At 47.6% G+C, this 24,060-nt stretch overlaps 3 protein-coding genes and 1 long non-coding RNA gene across 4 annotated transcripts; 1 reads left to right on the top strand and 3 right to left on the bottom strand.

Moving 5' to 3' along the window:
• Positions 1–1,373: 1,373 nt before the first annotated feature.
• On the bottom strand, positions 1,374–3,384 carry LOC117865943 (uncharacterized). The gene is made up of 3 exons (XR_004642689.1): positions 2,561–3,384; positions 2,364–2,473; positions 1,374–2,127 (listed from the first exon to the last, which is right to left on the bottom strand). It is a non-coding gene; the product is annotated as an uncharacterized lncRNA (long non-coding RNA).
• A 1,318-nt stretch (positions 3,385–4,702) lies between these two features.
• On the top strand, positions 4,703–7,446 carry LOC117865933 (uncharacterized). The gene is made up of 3 exons (XM_034750200.2): positions 4,703–5,204; positions 5,804–6,033; positions 6,599–7,446. The coding sequence occupies exons 1-3, from the start codon at positions 4,829–4,831 to the stop codon at positions 7,196–7,198; spliced, it is 1,206 nt and encodes a 401-aa protein (XP_034606091.1). The 5' UTR covers positions 4,703–4,828; the 3' UTR covers positions 7,199–7,446.
• A 6,588-nt stretch (positions 7,447–14,034) lies between these two features.
• Positions 14,035–16,659, bottom strand: LOC117865938 (uncharacterized). Its single transcript, XM_034750215.2, has 3 exons — positions 16,274–16,659; positions 15,452–15,678; positions 14,035–14,855 (listed from the first exon to the last, which is right to left on the bottom strand). The coding sequence occupies exons 1-3, from the start codon at positions 16,392–16,394 to the stop codon at positions 14,253–14,255; spliced, it is 951 nt and encodes a 316-aa protein (XP_034606106.1). The 5' UTR covers positions 16,395–16,659; the 3' UTR covers positions 14,035–14,252.
• Positions 16,660–19,196: 2,537 nt separating this feature from the next.
• LOC117865937 (protein ENHANCED DOWNY MILDEW 2) lies at positions 19,197–22,436 on the bottom strand. Its single transcript, XM_034750214.2, has 8 exons — positions 21,917–22,436; positions 21,452–21,669; positions 20,945–20,991; positions 20,679–20,805; positions 20,473–20,586; positions 20,032–20,279; positions 19,832–19,924; positions 19,197–19,753 (listed from the first exon to the last, which is right to left on the bottom strand). The coding sequence occupies exons 2-8, from the start codon at positions 21,560–21,562 to the stop codon at positions 19,474–19,476; spliced, it is 1,020 nt and encodes a 339-aa protein (XP_034606105.1). The 5' UTR covers positions 21,563–21,669; positions 21,917–22,436; the 3' UTR covers positions 19,197–19,473.
• Between the last annotated feature and the right edge of the window lie 1,624 nt (positions 22,437–24,060).

Here is a 24,060-nt window from a genome sequence, read left to right as displayed (position 1 = left end):
TTTTGTTAAGAGAAGATGTATAGCAGGCAACTTCATGGTTGCTGCAGACTTAGTTCAATACTTCAATGTTGCGAAAAAAGGAAAAAGAGAGCTGACATCCTTAAACTTGATGAAAGCTTTTGACACAGTTTTCTTGGGAATGCCTGTTCAGGCTTTTGCAAGTGAGAGGCATCCCAAAAAAATTGTATCAACTGGACGTCAGCTTTAAAAGCAGCATCAAAGACGGCGGTTTTATCAAATGGCACACCGGGACCCTGGATTCAAATGAGAAAAGGGCTTCGTCAAGGGGATCATCTTTCACCTGTGCGTTGCATAATAGTTGCAGACATCCTTCAACAAACAATCAACCGTTTTACACCGGAAGGGGTTCTAAGACACCCATTCTACCCAACAGCCCTTGCCTAGTTCTACAATATGCAGACGAAACTTTGATCATTATCGAAGGAGATACTGTACAAGTGAAATGGTTACATGAGATCCTCACTGATTTTGCAAAGAAACACTGGTGTTAATGTCAATTCTTTTAAAGTCCACCTTTATCTCTATATGTTGGAATGATTAGGAAATTCAAAGCATCTCAAACATCTTAAGCTGTCCAATTTCATCCTTCCCTCAAATCTATCTTGGCCTGCCACTATCCCACGTGAAATCCAGTCCAAGATCCTGTGATCCTGTCTAAAATCGATACTAGTATTGACACTTTCTCCAGGAGAGGTATAACCAGTGGTGGGAGGCGGCTCATTTTAACTAACTCAGCCGTGACGACTAGATTAGCCTACTTGATGTCGTGTTTAAGGGTCCCTGAATGGCTGATTGTTGGGGGGAAATATTAACGACCTCCTAATGCCGCTTAAAGCAACCGTCATGAAGGCCCAGGCCCACCTGCGGTAATTACGATTACCGCCGACCCAGTAGAGGCAGAGAACATCCCACTCCGTCTCGCCCGACCCAGGGCCCCGGGGTCGGACAATCCCGACCCCTCGATGGCGGGACTCCGCCTCGCCCGACCGCGGTCCCAGGGTCGGGAGCGCCCGACCCCTCGCCGCAAGGCTCCGCTTCGCCCGACCCTGGGCGTAGGGGGTCGGACTCATCCGCCCACGAGACAAGTGTCCACCTCGGGCGCAGACCGACGGACGAGGGAGCGGATCTTGTGGGCCCCCCCAGCGGTCTCGCCATAAATGCACCGCGGCTCTGGCACACAGAAAGGCGCCCGCGCCCCTCGACGTGACCCGCCACAAGTACCCGAGCGGAACACTGTAGCCTAAGACTACACGAGGAGCGGTGGATTTTGTTTTTTTTTAATTTTTCAATATCCTTTAGTACCGGGTATTTGAACTGGTACTAAAGGGTCCCTTTTATTACCAAAATAGCAGTACCAAAATAGCCTTTAATTTGTCTGGCTGCTGATGCACCTTTAGTGATGGTGTTCCTAAAGGCCATTGAAATTTGCTAGCCTTTAATTTGTGTGCAACTGTATGTAGGATTCTCTTTTGCAACTTACAGGTCCTAGCCGATCTATCCTGCTGTGGGATGATCTGGATCTGAGGCGAAGCTGGGTGAGAACGGCCACGGCCACAAGAGGTCTGATCTGGATCTGGAGACGGCGATGCTAAAAGGCCGCGCGAGGCCAACAACGGCGACCACCACAGCGCTATGGAGACAGAGGAGGAGGAGGAGGAGGAGGAGCTGGGGCCGGAGGGTTGCTTTGAGTTGCACCGCAAGAGTTGGCTCTCGATGTTCGGCAGAAACGGCGCCATCCCCTTCGAGGCCGAGAGTACGTATTCATCTACACATCTCTCTTGCTTTTCCTCGTCTTGATCTGCTTTTCCTCGTCTTGATCATCTTGTTGGAGCTTTCTTCAGTCATGGCCAACGGATTAGGATTCCACTCAAAAACCGTAATTTCAAATCCGTAGCATTTGTTTCGTTTCTTATATCAAGGAGGCATGATTAGACGCGTGAACTTGCTGTGGCTGCTGCGGGCGAGCGGCGGCGGGGGCAGCTGCGGATGGCGAGCGGCAACATTTGAAGAGGATGCGTTGACCCTTATAACTGAAAAAGCTCATTCCATCTGTCCAGCCAGCTCAGCTTCCTCGTCACCATCAAACTCTTGCTCTACTCCTTTCACCTGCCAAAGCAGTATGACAAATTAGCACAATAGAAATCTTAAGGCCTGCCACTGAGAATCAATGGATAATCTCCCCCTTTATGAAAAACAAATTATATGGAACAATTGCAATAGGAACTCATTTCCTGAATATCAGCACATGACAAGCAATCTAGTTATCAAATAGAAAACATCTTTCACATGAGCCACAAGCATTAACGACCGTCAGCAAGAATGTATAAATCACATCACGTTACCTCAGGTACATAGTGCATAAGCATGTTTTCTATCCCAGACTTCAATGTGACGGATGAACTTGGACACCCTGCAGGCACCTTGCATTTTAAGCTTAACTATCCCTGTTTCTCTGAAAGGATAGTATCCTAGTGAGACGAAGGAATCCAAATATTCAATATCAGCAGACAGCATGCTGGGGAGGGAGAGAAAGACTAACGGATCAAACCCTCGGTATTCAATGTCACCACCATCATCTTGAACAGCTGGCCGAATGCGAGTCTCCAACAATTCTTTTATCATGGCAACTATTTCTGAATCATCCTAGGAGGAAAGAGTATAGGATCTTCAGTATCACAACCAAATGCTAGCCAGTATACCATAGGCAGTTGTCGAAGTGTTCCCAAGTCAAGATAACAAAATGGTACAATCAGAGGGTTGTGGGTTTCAAACATTTTTTTACCTAGGTGGCAGTAAAGCACTATTATAGATTACTAGGATTAGGTTCTGAGGCATGTTGCGTAAAGAGCACACAGTCAGATGTTTTAGTATCTCTATTTATCTCGTCATTACAGGTCACAGCTTCAAATGAGTTGATGTTGATGATCAGAATAATTTTATTTCTAAGCTATTCTGTACCCTGGTATTCTGTGAATAAGCTTCAAATGAGTCAGAACCTAACAGTATTGATGAGAGGCATTAGCATAAATAAGATTGTGTGTTTGTCAGCATTTCCTATCTGCACTTCATTGCTAGTTAGAGAATCTGGAGTCCAAAACTCCAAAGAAAAAACAAAGCATATCTCCTAGTAGTTCATAAACATGATTTTTAGTCTTTTTTCGACAATGAAGACAAACCAAACCTAACAACAAATTAAAAAATGGCAATATTTCAGTATTTGCCTCCTGCCAACATTTCAGATGACAATATGAGCTCTAATCTTAATTAGCCTAAATTAGAAAATCTAACCATATCACAAAAGCATATCTACATATCCAGATGGGTAAATTTAATAGAAGGAATCATTGATGACTTCATGGGCTATTTGACCTTTTTAGCTCCTGATGGCGTCTGTCTCCCTCCCTAAAGGTACCCCTGGTACGGGAACCTGTCACATCAGCGTCTGGCTCCAGCGACGGCATCCGGTAGCAGCGGCGGCGTCCTGGCCAAGACCAGCGGCCGTGGACGGTGGCGGGGCGCGCTGTGCCGGCGCCAGGGCGGGCGGTGCGATGATGGCGGCGCTCGCGGGGCAGCGGCGTCGGGTGAGAGAGAGAGAGAGAGGGGTAGGGTTGGCAAGAGTTGGCATATCCAACGGATGAAACTATTTGCATGATAATATCGGAAGCCACGTAATATATGGGCTTGCGGAAGCTATACAGGAATACCGGTTTGGTGTAGCAGCAGTAGCCCGCAACCCGCTAGGAGGCCCATCTGATCGCGGCGGTACTTTGGTACTTTACCTAAGTCTCCCTGGGCCTTACTAATGTGTGTGACAAGAAACCGAAACGGGCTAGCTCTTTGAAAATCTAGGACCTATTTCTTTGAGTGCAGATTTTGAGCTTTTCTGAAAAGCTGTTGCTGGCCTTTTGCTTCTAAAAAAGCTAACATTAGCTTGTAGAAGATGTAGTTAGCTTTCTGAGTAAAAAAGCTAGGAAAAGTGCACAAAATTGAGCTTTCCATCATTTCATATAAATTCAACTTTTTTAGGCTTCCCGTTTTTCTGAAACTACATGAGAATATCGCTGTTTATTTGAGCTTCCAGTTTTTCACGCTGAAAAACTGCCAAGTAACTCAAACAGGGCCCTAATCATCAAGCTCCAGCTTTGGGCCATCCCCGTGTCATCCAAGACGGGTCGGGAGAAATGTACAAGTCCTTTACTGATCCAAGCAGCCCTTTACTGATCCAAGCAGCCCGCGGGCCTCTCTCACCTCATCAGTCAACATTGGTTGGTTGCATGTAGCTAGCCTGGTCGCTATCCATGAGCCTGGCTCATCCCAGCTAGGTTGATCGCATGCAGGCTTTTATGTTTGGTTCCTTGTATGCATGTAGCCTGATTCGGAAGAGAAGTTTTTTGGTTGCCCGCATGAGTACAAATCATGTAACACGAATATGTCACTAAAATGTTAATTACTTAAGGTATTATGCCATAATAAATTTTAATTTACCTAATCCCATCTTAATTTGATTTGAAATCACTTAATATTCATTAATTATGTGCTAATAACGTCATTAGCTATGCTAATCTTGCACAGCGCGAGCCTGGCTCACCGGATCCGTCCAGCCCACCAAACGCGAGCGCATGCATCCGAGCGGCCTGGCCCAGCCCTCATACAAGCTACCAAACGCGCCCAAGGTGATCACCCACCCTCCCACCCGGCCGTCCCAACACAACACAACACCAATCCGAGATCTAGAGGCATCTCGCTAGCCTTCTCTTCGGCGGCGGGGCAAAAACCCTAACCTTCTCGGCGGCGGAATACGGAGGCGATGGATCTGGAGGCGAAGCTGGGTGAGAACGGCCACGGCCACAAGAGGTCTGATCTGGATCTGGAGGCGAAGCTGGGTGAGAACGGCCACGGCCACAAGAGGTCTGATCTGGATCTGGAGGCGAAGCTGGGTGAGAACGGCCACGGCCATAAGAGGTCTGGTCTGGATCTGGAGAAGGCCGAGGGTCAAGTGCTTCAGGGCGGCGATGCTAAAAGGCCGCGCGAGGCCAACAACGGCGACCACCGCAGCGCCATGGAGACGGATGAGGAGGAGGAGGAGGAGGAGGAGCTGGGGCCGGAACGTTGCTTTGAGTTGCACCGCAATAGTTGGCTCTGGATGTTCGGCAATAACGGCGCCATCCCCTTCGAGGCCGAGAGTACATATTCGTCTGCACATCTCTCTTGTTTTTCCTCGTCTTGATCAGCTTTTCCTCGTCTTGTTCATCTTGTTGGAGCTTTCTTCAGTCGTGGCCAACGGATTAGGATCCACTCAAAAACCGTAATTTCAAATCCGTAGCATTTGTTTCTTTTCTTATATCAAGGAGGCATGATTAGACGCGTGAACTTGCCGGGGACTGGTGCTTGAGATCAATGGTAGGAGGTTTGTCTAGCCAGACGGGGTGTAGGTTAGAAAAAACGTCATGATGTGGGTCATCCGTTTTAGATCCTGTTGTTTACACAACCTACTGATTCTATGTTAGAAAGAATAAAAGATAATACTAAATGTTAATATGAACCCCGTTTCAATCCGATATTGGCTTGAGATCTATGTGATTTCCCCATATATTTGCTCCTAATTACATTGCTTGGAAATGTTTATAGTAAAAAAAAAATCCCCTTTCCAAGCCATTTTATCATATCCAGCTAGGAGTAACAGTTTTTCCTTATACATAGCATTTGTTTGCTTCATCATTAATCAATTGTGATGTCAAGGGATAGATGACTGGACTAACAAATAACCCCCTTCCTTTTTCAGCTCAGTACCCTCCCATGCGCTACACGGACATACCGGTGCTGCCAGTAACTGGTGGATCTGGTTCTGGTGATACCATGGAGGTCTTCTTCGTCAAGGTGACTCAGATCACCAGCGACCTCCAATGGCCACTAGATGTCTATGGCATCGTCGCTGTGCGCGATTCCCTAGACCGGAAGCGCATCTACCTCTTCAGGCGTGGCAGAGATAATTGCCAGACCCTCACCTCTCAGGCATGTTCAAACATCTGTGTTTCAACTTCTGTCCTATTCCATCGCCCATTTAATCTACTATAAGCATCTCAATGCATATATATGGTGTAATCTGCTTGGTAGTACTGGTAATATCAGCTGATTTTTATGGCGTTTAGCTCCAAGCTAGCATTCGGAAGAAATATTTATACAGGTTGATACTGTGAATTAGGATCAGAACCTTTCCATCAGAGATACTTTATGCATGTTGCTGCTGGCTCTTAATACGTAAATAGTATAACTTGGTTATATTTTTAAAAATATATCAAATGTAGTTTTTATAGTTGGTATCCACTTCACTTCTTGGTTGGCTGGCCCTGACTGATCCTTGAATCTTCATTTTAGAATACGCTATTAAGTGGTTTTGTATGTGCATCACTGGTGAAATAAATTGCTGGCTGCTGATTCACCTTTAGTGATGGTGTTCCCAAAGGCAATTGAAATTTGCTGGCCTTTAATTTGTCTGGCTGCTGATGCACCTTTTTGTTGGTGTTCCTAAAGGCAATTGAAATTTGCTGGCCTTTAATTTGTGTGCCACTGTATGCAGGATTCTCTTTTGCAACTTACAGGTCCTAGCCGAGCTATCGTGCTGTGGGATGAGCCTGTTTTTGAGATTGACCTGAAAGTGAAGGACAAAGGGAGTTCATTGTCTGAAGATGACAAGATTTTATGCTTGGATTTCTTTGGATACAACAACATCTCTTACAGAGGCAATCTTAGTTACACCAGAACAAGGGTGCTTTCAAGCAAGCATAGCACAGTGGAGGTCAGGTACGCTCATGTCAAGCGCTCCGTGGAGGCGACCATCACTGCCCGCATCAGCAAGGGATCAGGCAACTTTAGTGCACGCCTCACTGCCTGCAACACGAGCATTGGTGAGGATGTAGTGCTGCTGGACACCAGAGGCAAGGAGGTGGAAGTCAACAAGGATGGGCAGGTCACACTGCAGCGCCGAGTAGTCGTCGTGGAGGAGGGGGCTGAACTGATCCTTGGCATCAAGGCTGAACAGCTAGGTGATGCTGGCGAGAGCAGCACTAAGCTTGAGAAGTTTGGTTTTGTAGCTAAGTCAGCCCGGAGTGATGAAGGCTATTTTCACATTGGATCCTCGAGCCTGCACATGGTGGTTGCATGGTCTGTTCTTCTTTAGATTACTTCAGAACTGTGTGTCATCGAACCACGACATGGCTCGCCACTGACTTGGTGATGCTATTACCTGGCAAACTAGTGTTGCTTCCTGCAGGTGGTTTAAGTTATGATGTACTTCTTTTGTAGTCAGTGTGCATAGTGTTATAACATATGTATGTAAGATGCTTGTGAACTGATGTCTGGTACTTGTTGTGGTTATGCTGCCATGCAGATTTAATTTATGTAAGCCTCTAGCCCTGATTATATCTATTTCTTTGTCGAGTCAGTATGCATTTTGATTTATATGTTACATAAACAACTACCTCCATCCATAAACATATGAAGTTTAGGACAAACAAATTAGTTTAAAAATGGACTAATTTGCTTGTCCTAAACATCATATATTTGAGGACGGAGGGTATAATTCATCCAACTGATGAGTGTGTGCGATGAACATTTCTGCCACCTGGTTACTCTATTACATTTCGTGAGAAAATAATAAGATATTTACCACCTGCTCTGTTAGGCTTCGTCAAGCTGCCATGTTCAACATGAGCCCCTCGGTACACTGGTTTCGTGGCCATCTTGATTATTTACCCTCTTCTCCACTTTCGTTTCATTCATTTACATTTTTTGTTCCTAATTTGGGCTTCGTCCATTTATTTCGTGGCCATCTTGATTATTTACCCATTTCACCACTTTCATTTCATTCATTTACATTTTCTGTTCTATTCACTGGCACAGGAATTGATCGGACTGCCCTCGTGGCCAGGAAATAAAAAGTTCCTTCGGTTCATCCAAAGCAACCGCTGGAACCTGGCACCATGAATCTTTCTCTTTGAAAAAAGTTTCTTGTATGCCACTAAACATTATACCATTCCCTTATGTGATATATAAAGTTTTGAGTTTACTTACGTCATTACGTGCCGTGCCAGTACTTAAATTTCCATTCTCTTCCGTGCTATCTCGGTTACTTACTCAAAATCCAATGAAGAAAGACCTTTCTGTCCAATTTTCTTACGTACCGCTGAAATGCAAAGGGTGAAAACTTTCACATACTCCATTCACCTAATAAAAACCGCAATTCTAACACTTCAAAAAAATCCTAAAATAAGTGCAATCCTTCGCTTCGGACCACTAGGAGGGCCTACTTAATTAGCTTAAAGATAACTGGTCAAAATACATTTGCTAGTCTCAATTACTTTGCATGCATTAAATTTACGCTAAGGAAAAAGAAAAGACAACATGCCTAAATAGTTGGATTTGGATAGTTCATAAGGAATTTGACAAAGTTATTAATTTATCTCGTGATATGATGTGATCAAATTAGACAAACATGCATACTCCCTCCGTCTAAAAAACAAATCACCCAAGAAATTGTAGGATGGATTAAAAAAAACAAGGAGTTAAAATGACCTTATGACCTTATGACCTTATGACAAATCTTTGGTCTTTTTATGCAATATGCAGTGGATTCCTTCAGTGGATATCGACGCAATGGATCCGTCCCTGCAGGGGTACGAACACGTGATGAATTGGCTGGCGCAGCGGGATTTGGATCGTGCCGGCCCGGGGCAGGACAATCTCTTGTGCGACGGAAGGTTGGCGTCGTGTCAACTTTCTGTTCCCTGACAGGCCGACGGTCTTGGGGGGAAATATTAACGACCCCTCGAAGCCCATGGAAGCAACCAAACATAAAGGCCCAGGCCCACCTAAGGTAACAAAGATCGACCGACGTCGGCCCAACATGGGAGGAGAGAGCCGCGCTCCGCCTCGCCCGACCTTGTGTCCCGGGGTCGGGCGCCCCCGACCCCCGGAGGACCGAGTTCCGCCTCGCCCGACCGCGGGTCTGGGGTCGGGCCGCCGCAGGTCTCCGCCTCGCCCGACTCCAGGCGTAAGGGGTCGGGCTAACCCGGGCCCTCCAGACAAGTAACTGTCTCGGGCGCGGATCTCGTGGGTCCTTGTCGATCTCGCCATAAATGCGCCGCAGATCTGTCAGGGGAAGGATATCCGCGCCTCCCCCACGCAACCTGCCGCAAGTACACCCATGGGCGGCCGCACAGTACGTGCTACAGTAGCTGCGGCCTCCTCCGATTCGCCCACAGGGCACTCATGGCCTGCACCGCCCGGAGCAGGGGGAAGCCTCGCCCGTTCTCGTGCCCCGCGCGCCCGGCGGCAGGGATGCGACGTCCGCTCTCCGCGGGCCGTCAGCAGGATGGCGGGATCCGCCGCCTCCCCCAACGGACACCAGAGTCGCGACGAAACGCCCTCATCATAGACAGGGCGCGACGGCGGCCACCCTCCTCCGGCATACGCGCCGGCAGACGTCGAAGGCCGGCGAGGACGCCGGGAACCTGGGAACTCGGTTCCTCCCTTCGTGTTGTATTTTTACCCAGCTATGTTTAACTCTTTACTGCTCCCCACACCCGGCCTCACCTGTAACCCCGGTGGTCTCCTTACGCTATAAAAGGAGGATCGGGGGCCTGAGACGGGGGGCTCGACGCACAACTCAAGGCACCATAACGCCTCCAAGCCAACAGAACATACGGAGACACCCTGCTAAAGCATCAGTGCACACCCAAGAGACTTGGGACCGGATCCCTCTCTCACACCCTTGTAACCCCTACTACAGAACCCCGCCTGGGCAACACGAGCAGCTCCTGACATTGGACGTAGGGTATTCCTTTGCCCGAACCAGTATAAACCCTGTGTCTCCTGCGCCACCATCTCAAGCCTTACGCGCATATAAGAAATTTATTAGTCTAAGTCTTGATCCGCTAATCTTGACAACGACACTGATAGTCTTGTAAGTCTTTATTTATCTTTTTACGTGATACTGTTACTGTTATTCACTAATGATGTTATGAAATTAGATCTTGGCATACATATACATATAGGTAGCACTTGGTTTTGTTATAAAACCAGGTGCGACAAGGGGGAACCTATATTCCAAAACAACTATGCCCATTTCATCGAGTTTCAATGAAGCTGTCAGGGGAACAATGGATTCTCACAAACGTTTATGCACCCTGCACCCCAGAAGGGAAACTAGCTTTTATTGATTGGTTCAAACAACTATGCCCATTTCGGGGAACCTATATTCCAAAACAACTATGCCCATTTCATCGAGTTTCAATGAAGCTGTCAGGGAACAATGGATTCTCACAAACGTTTATGCACCCTGCACGCCGGAAGGGAAACTAGCTTTTATTGATTGGTTCAAACATGTTGACATGCCTGAGGAGGAAAAATGGTTAATAGTTAGGCCATGTTTAGTTACCCCCAACTCCCAACTTTGACACTATGCAAAAAGAAGATTCCCCATCACATCAAACAAACTTGCGGTATATGCATGGAGTACTAAATGTAGATAAAATTAAAAACTAATTGCACGTTTTGTTGTACTTTGCGAGACGAATCTTTTAAGCCTAGTCAATATTTGGACAATAATTCACAAATACAAACGAAACGCTACAGTGTGCTCCAGTGTTGGCACAGTAATTTTGCATCTTCCAAATTGGCCAACTAAACAAGGCCTTAGAGACTTTAACTTGATTAGGAAACCGGAAGATAAAAATAAACCGGGAGGAAATATCCAGGAAATGCTTCTCTTTAATGAAGCTATCAGTAGGCTAAGGCTAACAGAGATCCAGCTCAAAGGATGCAAATACACCTGGTCAAACAAGCAACAAAATCCCCTCTTGGAAAGACTAGATTGGTTCTTCATATCTAGCCATTGGACAACCTCCTACCCAAACACCTTTGCTTCATCGCTATCCAGAGATTTCTCGTACCATACACCATGTGTCATATCGATCTCTACAAGTATTCCAAGGCCACAGGTTTTCAGATTTGAGAATTATTGGCTAGAACATTATCAGTTCCCAAGCATTCTTCAACAAGGATGGACAAATCAGACTACAGGTACAGATAGGGCTAAGGCCATTGGGGCCAAGTTCAAGAACCTAAGGAAAATCTTCAGGATCTGGAAGGCCCAACTCCCGAACCTGGCTAAAGTGATACAAAACACCAAAGACACCATTCAATTAATAGACCTCATTGAAGAGTTCAGAGACCTTACCCTCCAAGAATGGAACTTCAGAGAACTCATCAAAGCACACCTGCAAAACCTGCTCCAGCAACAGAAGATATATCGGCAACAAAGAAGCTCCATAAATTGGGCCAAAAGGGGGGATAAGTGCACAAGGTTTTTTCATGCAAAAGCCTCAGTCAGAAATAGAATTAACTATATATCTTCACTGACCGATACCAATGGCCAAGTTGCCACAGGGCCTGATGACAAAGCCAAGATCATATGGGAAGCATTTAAAGAACGAATGGGAGATCAGAGTTCAGTCACATGTATTTTGATCTATCCTCTTTGATAACTCCAGATCCGGACCTAGATTGGCTCGAATCACCCTTTATAAAGGAGGAGATTGATAAAATTATTGGAGAACTGCCCAATAACAAGTCACCAGGCCTAGATGGTTTCAACTGGGAATTCCTCAAGAGATGCTGGCACTTAATTGCAGAAGACTTCTACAAACTGTGTGAAGGGTTTTATGATAGAAATGTCTGTGTTCAGAGCATAAATGCCTCCTATATTATTGATGACACATTACTGGTTATGGAAGTTGACCCATCCCAGCTCCTACATCTCAAGCATCTCCTTAACCAGTTCGCGAACTCAACTGGCCTCAAGATAAATTATAACAAGACAGTTATGGTTCCTCTTAACATTTCGGAAGAAAGATCACAAGAACTATCGTTGCTGTTCAACTGCCAAGTTGGCAGTCTCCCTTTTACATACTTAGGCTTGCCACTAGGCACGACAAAGTCCAACATTGCAGGGTTCATGCCCTTAATAAAGAGGGTGCAGGGAAGTTTGGGAGGTATATCAAACTTGCTTACTAAGGGAGGTAAACTTGAACTGGTGAACTCAGTCTTCTGCTCCTCCCCAATCTTTCACATGGCAACCTTGAAGCTTCATAAGGGTGTCATCAGGCAGCTTTACAAATATAGAAAGCACTGTCTTTGGAGAGGCCAGGACTTGAACTCCAAAAAACCATCTAAGGCAGCTTGGCCTATGGTGTGCCTGTCAAAACCGCAAGGAGGGCTGGGAGTTATCAACCTAAACACCCAAAATGACGCCCTGCTCCTAAGTTTCTATACAAGTTCTTTAACAAAGCTGACATTCCCTGGGTTCATCTAGTTTGGGATAATTACTACAATAACGGCAAACTGCCTGGTCAGCATAAAAAGGGCTCATTCTGGTGGAGAGACATAGTTAAACTACTGGACAAATTCAAAGGGATGGCATCGGTGTGGGTTTCAAATGGATCTATGGTTTTATTTTAGATAGATACATGGGATGGACAGGTGCCATCCCTGGATTTCCCACAGTTGTTCTCACACGCCAGAAATAAACCGATCTCATTCAAGGAGGCCACCGACACAGAACCGCTAACGCAAAATTTTCATCTCCTCCTTTCGGAAGAGGCTCAACAGCAATTAATGATTCTCCGGACCGACTGGCAAACGAGAGGGCATCCCATGATAAAGATCAATGGACCTACATCTGGGGCAGCCCTATCTTCTCGGTAGCAAAAGCTTACAAAGTTCTTACAGGCACGAGAAACACTCACCCGATTTATAGATGGATATGGAAGTCCAAATGTCAAATGAAACATAAGGTTTATTTCTTCTGACTACTACTTAAAGACAGGTTGAGCACAAAAGACATTATTGGCAGGAAAACCAATTTGGGAGTGTCAAAGTTAGGATTTTGTCATAAATGCGCAACTGTAGCATTTCGTTTGTATTTGTGAATTATTGTCCAAACATTGACTAATTAGGCTCAAAAGATTCGTCTCGCAAAGTACAACAAAACTGTGCAATTAGTTTTTGATTTCATCTACATTTAGTACTCCATGCATGTACTGCAAGTTTGATGTGATGGGGAATCTTCTTTTTGCATAGTGTCAAAGTTAGGAATTTGGGGGTAACTAAACAGGGGCGAAATGCCATCATCACGCCCGGCGCCTACAGTCGCCGAGGAAGCCATCGACAGGACGCGACGGCGGCCACCCTCCTCCGGCAAACGCGCCGGCGGAAGTCGAAGGCCGGCGAGGACGCCGGTGACCTGGGAACTTGTTTCCCCCCTTTTCGTTTTTACCTAGCTATGTTTATCTCTTTACTTCTCCCCACACTCGGTCTCGCCTGTAACCCCGGTGGTCTCCTTACGCTATAAAAGGGGAATCGGGGCCCTGAGACAGGGGAGGCTCGAAGGACAAGTGCTTCCAAGCCAACAGAACACACGCACACACCCTTCTAGAGCATCATTGGTTCCGCCAGGGGCCTATTTGTGAGAATCTTTCGAAAAAAGGGTTAAAAAACAAAAAAGTCGCGCAGCGTTCTTCGGCGGCGGTGCAGTTAGGGAAAGGGAGTGCAGTGGCAGGAGGCAAGGTAGGGTTATATATGTGGATGGAGTAAACATGAGTCGTACAATCTTGATCCAACGAATCGGATGAATCGGTAGCAAGCATACTAGGGTTGTGTTTTGAGTAAACATGAGTTGTCCAATCTTGATCTAATGGATTGGGTGAAGCAGAAGATAGGCTATGGATATATTTCAATGGATAAACATGAGACGTCCATCCATCCCAATCTAAAAAGTCCAAGTATATCCACGTTGATAATGTACGGAGGCTTCTTTTATAAATTATACCCTCCGTCCTCAAATATATGATGTTCAGGACAAGCCAATTAGTCCATTTTTGAACTAATTTGTTTGTACTAAACTTCATATATTTATGGATGGAGGTAGTAGTTGTTTATGTAACATATAAATCAAAATGGACACTGACTCGACAAAGAAATAGATATAAACAGGGCTAGAGGTTTACATAAATTAAATCTGCATGGCAGCATAACCACAACAAGTCCTGACTACAAAACAAGTACATGATAACTTAAACCACCTGAAGGAAGCACCACCAGTCTGCCAGGTAATAGCATCACCAAGTCAGTGGCGAGCCATGTCGTGGTACGATGACACACAGTTCTGAAGTAATCTAAAGAAGAACAGACCATGCAACCACCATGTGCAGGCTCGAGGATCCAATGTGAAAATAGCATTCATCGCTCCGGGCTGACTTAGCTACAAAACCAAACTTCTTCTCAAGCTTAGTGCTGCTCTCGCCAGCGTCACCTAGCTGTTCAGCCTTGATGCCAAGGATCAGTTCAGCCCTCTCCTCCACGACGACTACTCGGCGCTGCAGTGTGACCTGCCTATCCTTGTTGACGACCACCTCCTTGCCTCTGGTGTCCAGCAGCACTACATCCTCACCAATGCTCGTGTTGCAGGCAGTGAGGCGTGCACTAAAGTTGCCTGATCCCTTGCTGATGCGGGCAGTGATGGTCGCCTCCACGGAGCGCTTGACATGAGCGTACCTGACCTCCACTGTGCTATGCTTGCTTGAAAGCACCTCTGTTCTGGTGTAACTGAGACTGCCTCTGTAAGAGATGTTGTTGTATCCAAAGAAATCCAAGCATAAAATCTTGTCATCTTCAGACAATGAACTCCCTTTGTCCTTCACTTTCAGGTCAATCTCAAAAATAGGCTCATCCCACAGCAGGATAGATCGGCTAGGACCTGTAAGTTCCAAAAGACAATCCTGCATACAGTGGCACACAAATTAAAGGCCAGCAAATTTCAATGGCCTTTAGGAACACCATCACTAAAGGTGCATCAGAAGCCAGACAAATTAAAGGCCCGCAAATTTCAATTGCCTTTGGGAACACCATCACTAAAGGTGAATCAGCAGCCATCAATTTATTTCACCAGTGATGCACATACAAAACCACTTAATAGCATTCTCTAAAATGAAGATTTAAGGATCAGGAATGTGCCCACCTACTGAAATCTTGCATGTCAGGGCCAGCCAACCAAGAAGTGAAGTGGATACCAACTATAAAAACTACATTTGATATACTTTTAAAAATATAACCAAGTTTTACTATTTACGTTTTAAGAGCCAGCAGCAACATGCATAAAGTATCTCTGATGGAAAGGTTCTGATCCTAATTCACAGTATCAACCTGTATAAATATTTCTTCCGAATGCTAGCGTGGAGCTAAACGCCATAAAAATCAGCTGATATTACCAGTGCTACCAAGCAGATTACACCATATACATGCATTGAGATGCTTATAGTAGATTAAATGGGCGATGGAATAGGACAGAAGTTGAAACACAGATGTTTGAACATGCCTGAGAGGTGAGGGTCTGGCAATTATCTCTGCCTCGACTGAAGAGGTAGTTGCGCTTCCAGTCTAGGGAATCGCGCACAGCGACGATGCCATAGACATCTAGTGGCCATTGGAGGTCGCTGGTGATCTGATTCACCTTGACGAAGAAGACCTCCATGGTATCACCAGAACCACATCCAGGTTCTGGCGGCACCGGTATGTCCGTGCGACGCATGGGAGGGTACTCAGCTGAAAAAGGAAGGGGGTTATTTGTTAGTGCAGTCATCTATCCCTTGACATCACAATTGATTAATGATGATGCAAACAAATGCTATGTATAAGGAAAAACTGTTACTCGTAGCTGGATATGATAAAATGGCTTGGAAAGGGACTTTTTTTTACTATAAACATTTGACAAACAATGTAATTAGGAGCAAATATATAGGGAAATCACATAGGTCTCAAGCCAATATCGGATTGAAACGGGGTTCATATTAACATTTAATATTATCTTTTATTCTTTCTAACATAGAATCAGTAGGTTTTGTAAACAACAGGATCTAAAACGGATGACCCACATCATGACGTTTTTTCTAACACCCCGTCTGGCTAGACAGACCTCCTACCATTGATCTCAAGCACCAGTCCCCAGCAAGTTCACGCGTCTAATCATGCCTCCTTGATATAAGAAAAGAAACAAATGCTACGGATTTGAAATTACGGTTTTTGAGTGGAATCCTAATCCGTTGGCCACGACTGAAGAAAGCTCCAACAAGATGATCAAGACGAGGAAAAGCTGATCAAGACGAGGAAAAGCAAGAGAGATGTGCAGATGAATACGTACTCTCGGCCTCGAAGGGGATGGCGCCGTTTCTGCCGAATATCGAGAGCCAACTCTTGCGGTGCAACTCAAAGCAACCCTCCGGCCCCAGCTCCTCCTCCTCCTCCTCCTCATCCATCTCCATAGCGCTGTGGTGGTCGCCGTTGTTGGCCTCGCGCGGCCTTTTAGCATCGCCGCCCTGAAGCACTTGACCCGCGGCCTTCTCCAGATCCAGATCAGACCTCTTGTGGCCGTGGCCGTGGCCGTCGCCGTTCTCACCCAGCTTCGCCTCCGTATTCCGCCGCCGAGAAGGTTAGGGTTTTTGCCCCGCCGCCGAAGAGAAGGCTAGCGAGATGCCTCTAGATCTCGGATTGGTGTTGTGTTGTGTTGTGTTGGGACGGCCGGGGTGGGTGAGTGATCACCTTGTTGACTGATGAGGTGAGAGAGGCCCGCGGGCTGCTTGGATCAGTAAAGGCCTGTACATTTCTCCCGGCCCGTCTTGGATGACACGGGGATGGCCCAAAGCTGGAGCTTGATGATTAGGGCCCTGTTTGAGTTACATGGCAGCTTTTCGGCGTGAAAAGCCTCAAACAAACAGTAATATTCTCATGAATCTTAAAAAAAAGCTGGAAGCTTAGAAAAGTTGAGTTTATATGGAAAATTTAAATGGAAACATGGAAAGCTCAGTTTTCTGCGCCTTTCGTAGCTTTTTTACTTAGAAAGCTAACTACATCTTCTAAAAGCTAATGTTAGCTTTTTTTAAAGCAAAAGGTCAGCAACAGCTTTTCAGAAAAGTTCAAAATCTGCAACTCAAACAAATAGGCCCTAGATTTTCAAAGAGCCAGCCCGTTTCGGTTTCTTGTCGCACACATTAGTAAGGCCCAGGTGATGGGAGACCCTGGTAAAGTACCAAAGTACCGCCGCGACCAGATGGACCTCCTGGCGGGCTGCGGGCTACTGATGGTACACCAAACCGGTATTCCTGTATAGCTTCCGGAAGCCCATATATTACATGGCTTCTGGTATTATCATGCAAATAGTTTCATCCGTTGGATATGCCAACTCTTACCAACCCTACCCCCCTCTCTCTCTCTCACCCGACGCCGTGCCCCGCAAGCGCCATCATCGCACCGTCCGCCTTGCCGCCAGCACAGCGCGCCCTGCCACCGTCCGCGGCCGCCGGTCTCGGTCGGGACGCCGCCGCTGCTACTGGATGCCGTCGCTGGAGCCAGACGCTGATGTGACGGGTGCTCGTACCAGGGGTACCTTCTGACCATTAAAACGACAATCATGAAGGCCCAGGCCCACCTGCGGCAATGGCGGCCGCCGTCAGCCCAACATGGGAGGGGAACGCCCCGCTCCACCTTGCCCGACCCAGTGTCCTGGGGTCGGACGCTCCCGACCCCTCGACGGCCAGACTCCGCCTCGCCCGACCCACGGTCCCAGGGTCGGGAGCGCCCGACCCCTCGCCACAAGGCTCCGCCTCGCCCGACCCAGGGCGTAGGGGGTCGGACTCACCCGGGCCCACAAGACGAGTATCCGCCTCAGGCGCAGACTGGAAGACAAGAGTGCGAATCTCGTGGGCCCCCTGCCGATCTCGCCATAAATGCGCCGTGGCTCTGGCGCGCAGAAAGGCGCCCGCACCCCCGACGTGACCCGTCACAAGTACCCAAGCACGACCGCACAGCACAGGCTGCAGTGGCTGCGGCTCTCTCCGATTCGCTACAGGGCACTCATGGCCTGCGCCGCCCGGCACAGGAGGAAGCCTCGCCCGTTCTCGCGCCCCGCGCATCCGGTGACAGGGACCTGACGCCCGCATCCCACGGGCCATTAGCAAGATAACAGGATCTGCCGCCTTCCCCGACGGGCACAGATGCCACGACTGAACACCATCATCACGCCTGGCGGCAACGGCCACCAGGGAGATCGTCGACAGGATCCGAAGGCAGCCGCCCTCTTCCGCCCTTCCTCTTATATTATATTTTACTTGAATTGGTGCTGCGCCTAGCAGCCGTGGGCGAGCCGCTGTGCCTGCAGCGCCATGGCCTCGCTGCCGCCCAGCACCGTCACGCCGCTTCGTAAGCCGCTCCTTACGAAGACCACTGCCAGTCGGCAACTCCGGCGAGGAGAACGCCCAACGCCTCCAGGACAAGGGAGATGGAGGAGCATCATTTAATGCTCGCAACTACTCGCAGTAAATAGATGCTCGCACAGCGTCTTGACGGACGTTACCACACGCATCTCCAACCAGATAAGCAAACGATGGAGATAGGATAGACGCGCGTATATATGGACGCCAAATCCTCGTTGCTGCACCACGCTCTAAGTTTATATGAGGTGCTAGCCTGCTGGGAGAGTGCGAGGCAGGCATTTGTTGGGTCTCCCATCTCAACTGACGGAGAGAAGCATGATAACCTGGCCGGGCCATGATAACCAGAATGTGATGTCTCAGTGAACGATCGAGCCGTCAAATCCATCTCCAGGCTATTGATCTGTCTTAGCAGTGATGCGTTCTTTCCCGTTAGTTGGCTTGTACTATCTCTACACTAGTCATCTGAGTCTGGCCTATCGAAAAATCATTATGTGGATACAGACCATGTCGTTTGGTTTTAGTGCACATGTTTGTCCTGTCAATTATGCTTAAAATTATTTTGGCATTTGGCTCCCCATTAATTTTGATCAACAATATCCATAGACACTCAACACTCCGAGTCTCAACCATGACGACAAGGGAGCCAAATAATGGCGCACACCTTACTTTCTTATCCTACATATGATAGTACCTTTTCATAACTATTAGTAAAAAAAACTTAGACATTTTCAGCATGATACGATCTCCAATCACTCCTATAATACTGAGCTATAACACAAAGGCCCATCACATCGGCCGGGCGAAGGCATATTGTTAACCAAAACAATAGATTTGTAAAGCCGTTGATTTCAGAGCGAACGGGAGACGGGAGTGAAACAGAAGATAATGATGCATGCTATGTTGCACTGGGCTTGAACTGCCTCCCTGCTAACCACCGGTTGTGTGCATTGTGCAACATGCTATAACAAAATAAAGCCAAATGTTTCATACGACAACAAAAGAATTCAGGTTTTCTCGCATCTAACAGACGCAAGCTGTCGATCTACATCCACTTTAATTTGCAGAGGACGACCAGTAAACTTCTGGTTTCTGTCGTCTACAACATACAGAGATCGAGCTGTCTGGAGAATGGTCAGTCATCGATCCAACCGCAAGAGCCTGGATATGGTTGCCTGTACAAAAAGCTTGGAGCGAATGTGAGGGGACTGGAACAGGAGCACTGATTCTGGTTGCTTGCAGCTGGTGGAGGCGGCTGAGTTTGCTCCGAGGAGGGGGGCGGCTCAATTTCCTCAGGCACATCTTGTTCCATGGGTGCACCTTCAAGCGTTTCCGGCACGGGAACTCCATTGGCTTCAGGAAAGATGATATGGTTCCTCTCGGGTGTTCGTAGGTTCCTTACAATCTTATGCTTCCTGCAAAAGATTTTCACGGAAATCAGAGGAAAAACAGGGGTGGACATCTGAGCAACAAAGGAACGAGAATTAACGTACATGCAGAATATTAAAATTCGGTCAGGTAGAATGTCGTTCCACGCCCTTTGGAGCGAGCCATTGGGGCCTCTCCGCGATTTGAAAATGATATCACTGCAAAAAGCAAGTACAAAGATGTCAGGAGAAAACAGGTCCCAGTTTCGCGGTAGAATATAAAGGAACAGAGTACAGGGGCATCTCCATTATCAAGGAAAACAAACCTTGGCAAGCACTGCCGGTGGTATGCAGTTGGGCAGCGTCTGCACACTGCAAACTGCATGTTCCTGTCATTCTTGTTCTCTACACCCTTGCAAACGATACATTCATGCATAGGACAAGTGAATTTCTCCCTGGCAGCAGCAACTTCGACCTCAAAAAGTGCAGCCTCTTCGCTATCCGGGTATAGCAGTTGAGCAATACATTTAGGGTGGTAAAAGTGCGCACAATTGTCACGCTCACATTGGAACACCTGATGACAAGCAATGCAGGAAATTAGCAAAGGATTAGATCAAGGAAAGGGTTTTTTTTTCCTTCTTATTTAACCTTCTGTTTCATCTCTTCAGATGTATATCAAGTTCAAAGGTTTCAACAAAACATGATCAAACTTACATGGAGCCTGATTCAAAATAAAATGACCAAACTTATACATTGTGCTCTCTTACCTCAGGGTGTGATGATGCGTCATCAGAAGACCCCAGCAATCCACAAGCAAAACACTGATGCTGCTTGAACTGGCAGTTCTTGCATATAAAACCTTCTTCCGTACTGATAATCATCTGAATTATCAATGAGAAACATGAAGTGTGTCAATTGATGACATACAAAGTAGAGTTAACTTAAAGAACCTGGCAACTCAAACAGGAGGTACCTTTGCCTGTTCTAAAGTTAGCCCAAGTTTTTCTCTGCAATCATCATGTTCCTCACTGTCGTCGTCGTCACTGTCGACTGGGTGGGAAGCCCCTAGGTGGAAAGCCCTTTGACATACACCATCGCAGCTAAAAAGTTATAAAGGAGAAAACAGATTAGTACTAAGCATGGAACTGCGATTTCATTCACACATAGCAGCAGAATATTCTTTTGATCCTAGTAAAGGAGAGGAAACGGATTAGTGAAACCTTAAATGAATACACTTACCAAGTTACAGAACCACCATCATCACAAATCGCACAAACATCATATTCCTACAAGAAGAGCACATTAATATTAATTAGATTTTTCATATTGGATAGCCACACAGAGCAGAAAATGCACAGGAGAATGGTAAAGTATTGTGTTAAAGAAGACAATATAAAAGAAAAAACTGAAAACCGATTTTGAAAGGCACATACTGGTGGTCTAGCCTAGGCGTGCTTCAAGATATGTATACACAGTCAGTAAACAGACTAAGTTTTAGTCGAGATAAAGAAAACATTGAGTAAATCGTACTCCGAAACTCCTCTTTGGGCCACCTATTCTGCAATAAATCAAAAACTGGGTGCAATGCAAGTCTTTAGGGACAATGAGGTGACACAAAGAGGAGTTTTAACAAGAAAGTTTTATCTGCAGGTTTGGACCGAAATTCTGGCGCATATATAGCACAACGCATACCAAAAGAATTTGTTAAAGCTTTAATCTATCTCAAACAACATTGCGGTCCGTTACCTCGGCTGAGTCGTCATCCATTCCTTCCTTGAGCTTGTTTTTCTTTTCCCTGATTTCACGATTCTTCTTCATCCTCCGGAGCTCCCCCGAACTTACCTTTCTCCGAGCCATGGCCTCCTCCAAGAATGGAGCACTCGGGGTTTGGTTGCCAAGAGCAGAGCCTCTGACTTCCTGGTGGGAACTATGCAGCTGCTCTGCCCTAGCTTGATCGGGATTACCTGCAAACAAAGGCAAGAATGTTCAGCTCATCAGTTCGAACAGAGGCATGCACACAGCACCGAAACCAATGGCGGCTCGCCGCATTACGTTGATGCTACTGCTACTGCTAGGTCACCGCGCACCGGCGAGAGAGAAAAAAAAGGCTAATTGAGCCGAGACAGAACGAGGGATCAACAACAGGTTTGGCAAAGAATGCACTACGAATCATCCGCGACTGATTGATGAAAGGGTTCCGACGTTCCTTACCGGCGAACGAAAGGAGCCAACAAAATCCAGGTAGGCCCGATCTGAACGCCGATTTGGAGCGGCGTGCGGCGGCGAAGACGGCAATCCAAGGCGTGCGGCTGGTGCGGTTTGGAGGCGGCGCGATGGTATATATGAACGGCCTCGCCTCGACAGGTCGAGGCGGCGGCGGCGGGATCGGAGAAACGTTGGTATGGGACCGAAACGGACACGAGCCGGCTACTGATTCGGAGCCGGTGGTGTTAGTATTCGAATAGCTTTCGTTCAGGTGCGTGCGGATAGGATATCAAACTCAGGTGCGCCGTAAGACAATGTATGAACGGGATCCCAAAATTCACTAACACACCTTCTATCCATCTTTTTTTTTCCCAATTTAAATTTAGCCCGTGACTAAAAGTTCACCAACCGGGACTAAAACTTAGCCACTGGCGGAAGGCTCACCTGGCGGAGGGCTCACCAACCGGAACTAAAGAGCCCCTTTAGTCCCGGTTGTAAATGCCAGTGGCCTAGAGGGGCCTTTTGTCCCGGTTGGGAAGGTCTCCCTTTTGTCCCGGTTGGAATTCCCAACCGGGAAAAAAAAAACCCACCCCACCCGCCACGGCTCCCTCCCTCTTCCTTATCTTTCTCTCCGCCTCCTCTCTCCCATACTTTCAAGCACTTATCTCCTTATCCTCTTCTTTTTATCTCCTTCTCATCTCCTTATCCCCTTCCTCTCTTTCTCTCCTCTCCCAGGCGCTTCCAGGCGAGCGGGCGCCGCCGCCCCTCCCCTTCCCTATGCTGCCCCTCCCCTTCCCCCTCTGCTAGCCTCTCACTGGCAATGAGGAGCGGCAGCGGGGTGACAGCGGCCGGTGGCACGGAGCATAGAGGCATCAGCGGTTCGGGCGGAGTGGTGCCAGCGGGCGCAGGCGGTGCGGGGGCGGAGCGGGCGGCATGGGGGAGCGGCGTGGGAGCGGGCGAAGGAGGAGGAGGCGTGGAGTGGCCGAGGCTGAGGTGGAGGAAGAGGAGCGAAGGGGGCGCGGGGGCGGAGCGGGCGGCACGGGGAAGCAGGCGGCGGAGGAGATGCGCGGGGCGAAGCGGCCGAGGCGGATGAAGAGGAGCGGAGCGGCAGGCGCAGGGGAGTGGTGCAGGAGCGACCGGCGAAGGAGGAGGCGCGGACCAACGGAGAGGCGTGAGGCGGAGGAGGTCGGGGAAGAAGAGGCGTGGGGAGGAGGCGCGGGGAGGAGCGGTGCGGGGCAGCTGGCGGGCGCGGGCAGAGCGGTTTTTATTTTATTTTTTTCGAAAACATACCAACCGGGACAAAAGGGGGGCCTTTAGTCCTGGGTGGATGACCCGGGACTAAAGGACCTCTTTTCATCTCGAAAACTATATCCCGGATGGTTTTTGGAGAGATTTGGCCCCTACCAACCGGGACTAAACCCAAGTTTTCTACCAGTGATAACAAAATGTTTCTATCGAGGAATTTAACATTTTTTATGGAAAATCTATGACATACCTAAATGTTCAAGACAAGACCTGTTCTCAACTTCTTCAACCACCCCTTCCCCCAATGCCATCATCGGCAGGTTTCTAGGCTTCAAGGCTCTATGGATTCCAACAGGCAAAGAGGAGAGCTTACCATATTCGGTCAGATTGGCGGTGGTGGTGGACATAGTCGTGCAAGGGGGTATCACGATGAAGTCGAGTTTGTGTGGCGGAGGGCAGATTCGGTGATAGGATCTACCTACCAAAGACGAGAGGAAGAGTGGGATCAGGGCGAGATATGGTGCTCCGAAAATGGATGGCAAAGGGTAATGGCAAAAGGGATTCAAACTCACCAAAGATGGTTACTTGGTAGCAGAGTTTGCGTGGCGGAGTACAGATCCGGTGACAGGACCTACCAAAGATGAGAAGACAAGCGGGATCAGGGTGAGGATGCTGCGAAAACAGATGGGAAAGGGTGGTGGCAGAAGGGACGAAAACTCACCAAAGATGGCTACCTGGTACTAGAATTTGCACGACGGAGGGCAGATCCGGTGACAGGACCTACCAAAGACAAGAAGAAGAATGGGATCGAGGTGAGGATGCTATGAAAATGGTTGGAAAGGGTAATGGCGGAAGGGGTGAGAACTCACCAAAGATGACTACCCGGTACCAGAATTTGTGCAGCG

The sequence above is a fragment of the Setaria viridis genome, chromosome 7, assembly GCF_005286985.2.
Source record: "Setaria viridis chromosome 7, Setaria_viridis_v4.0, whole genome shotgun sequence".
Taxonomy (NCBI): Eukaryota; Viridiplantae; Streptophyta; class Magnoliopsida; order Poales; family Poaceae; genus Setaria; species Setaria viridis.
This window is presented reverse-complemented; position numbering and strand designations above follow the sequence as displayed.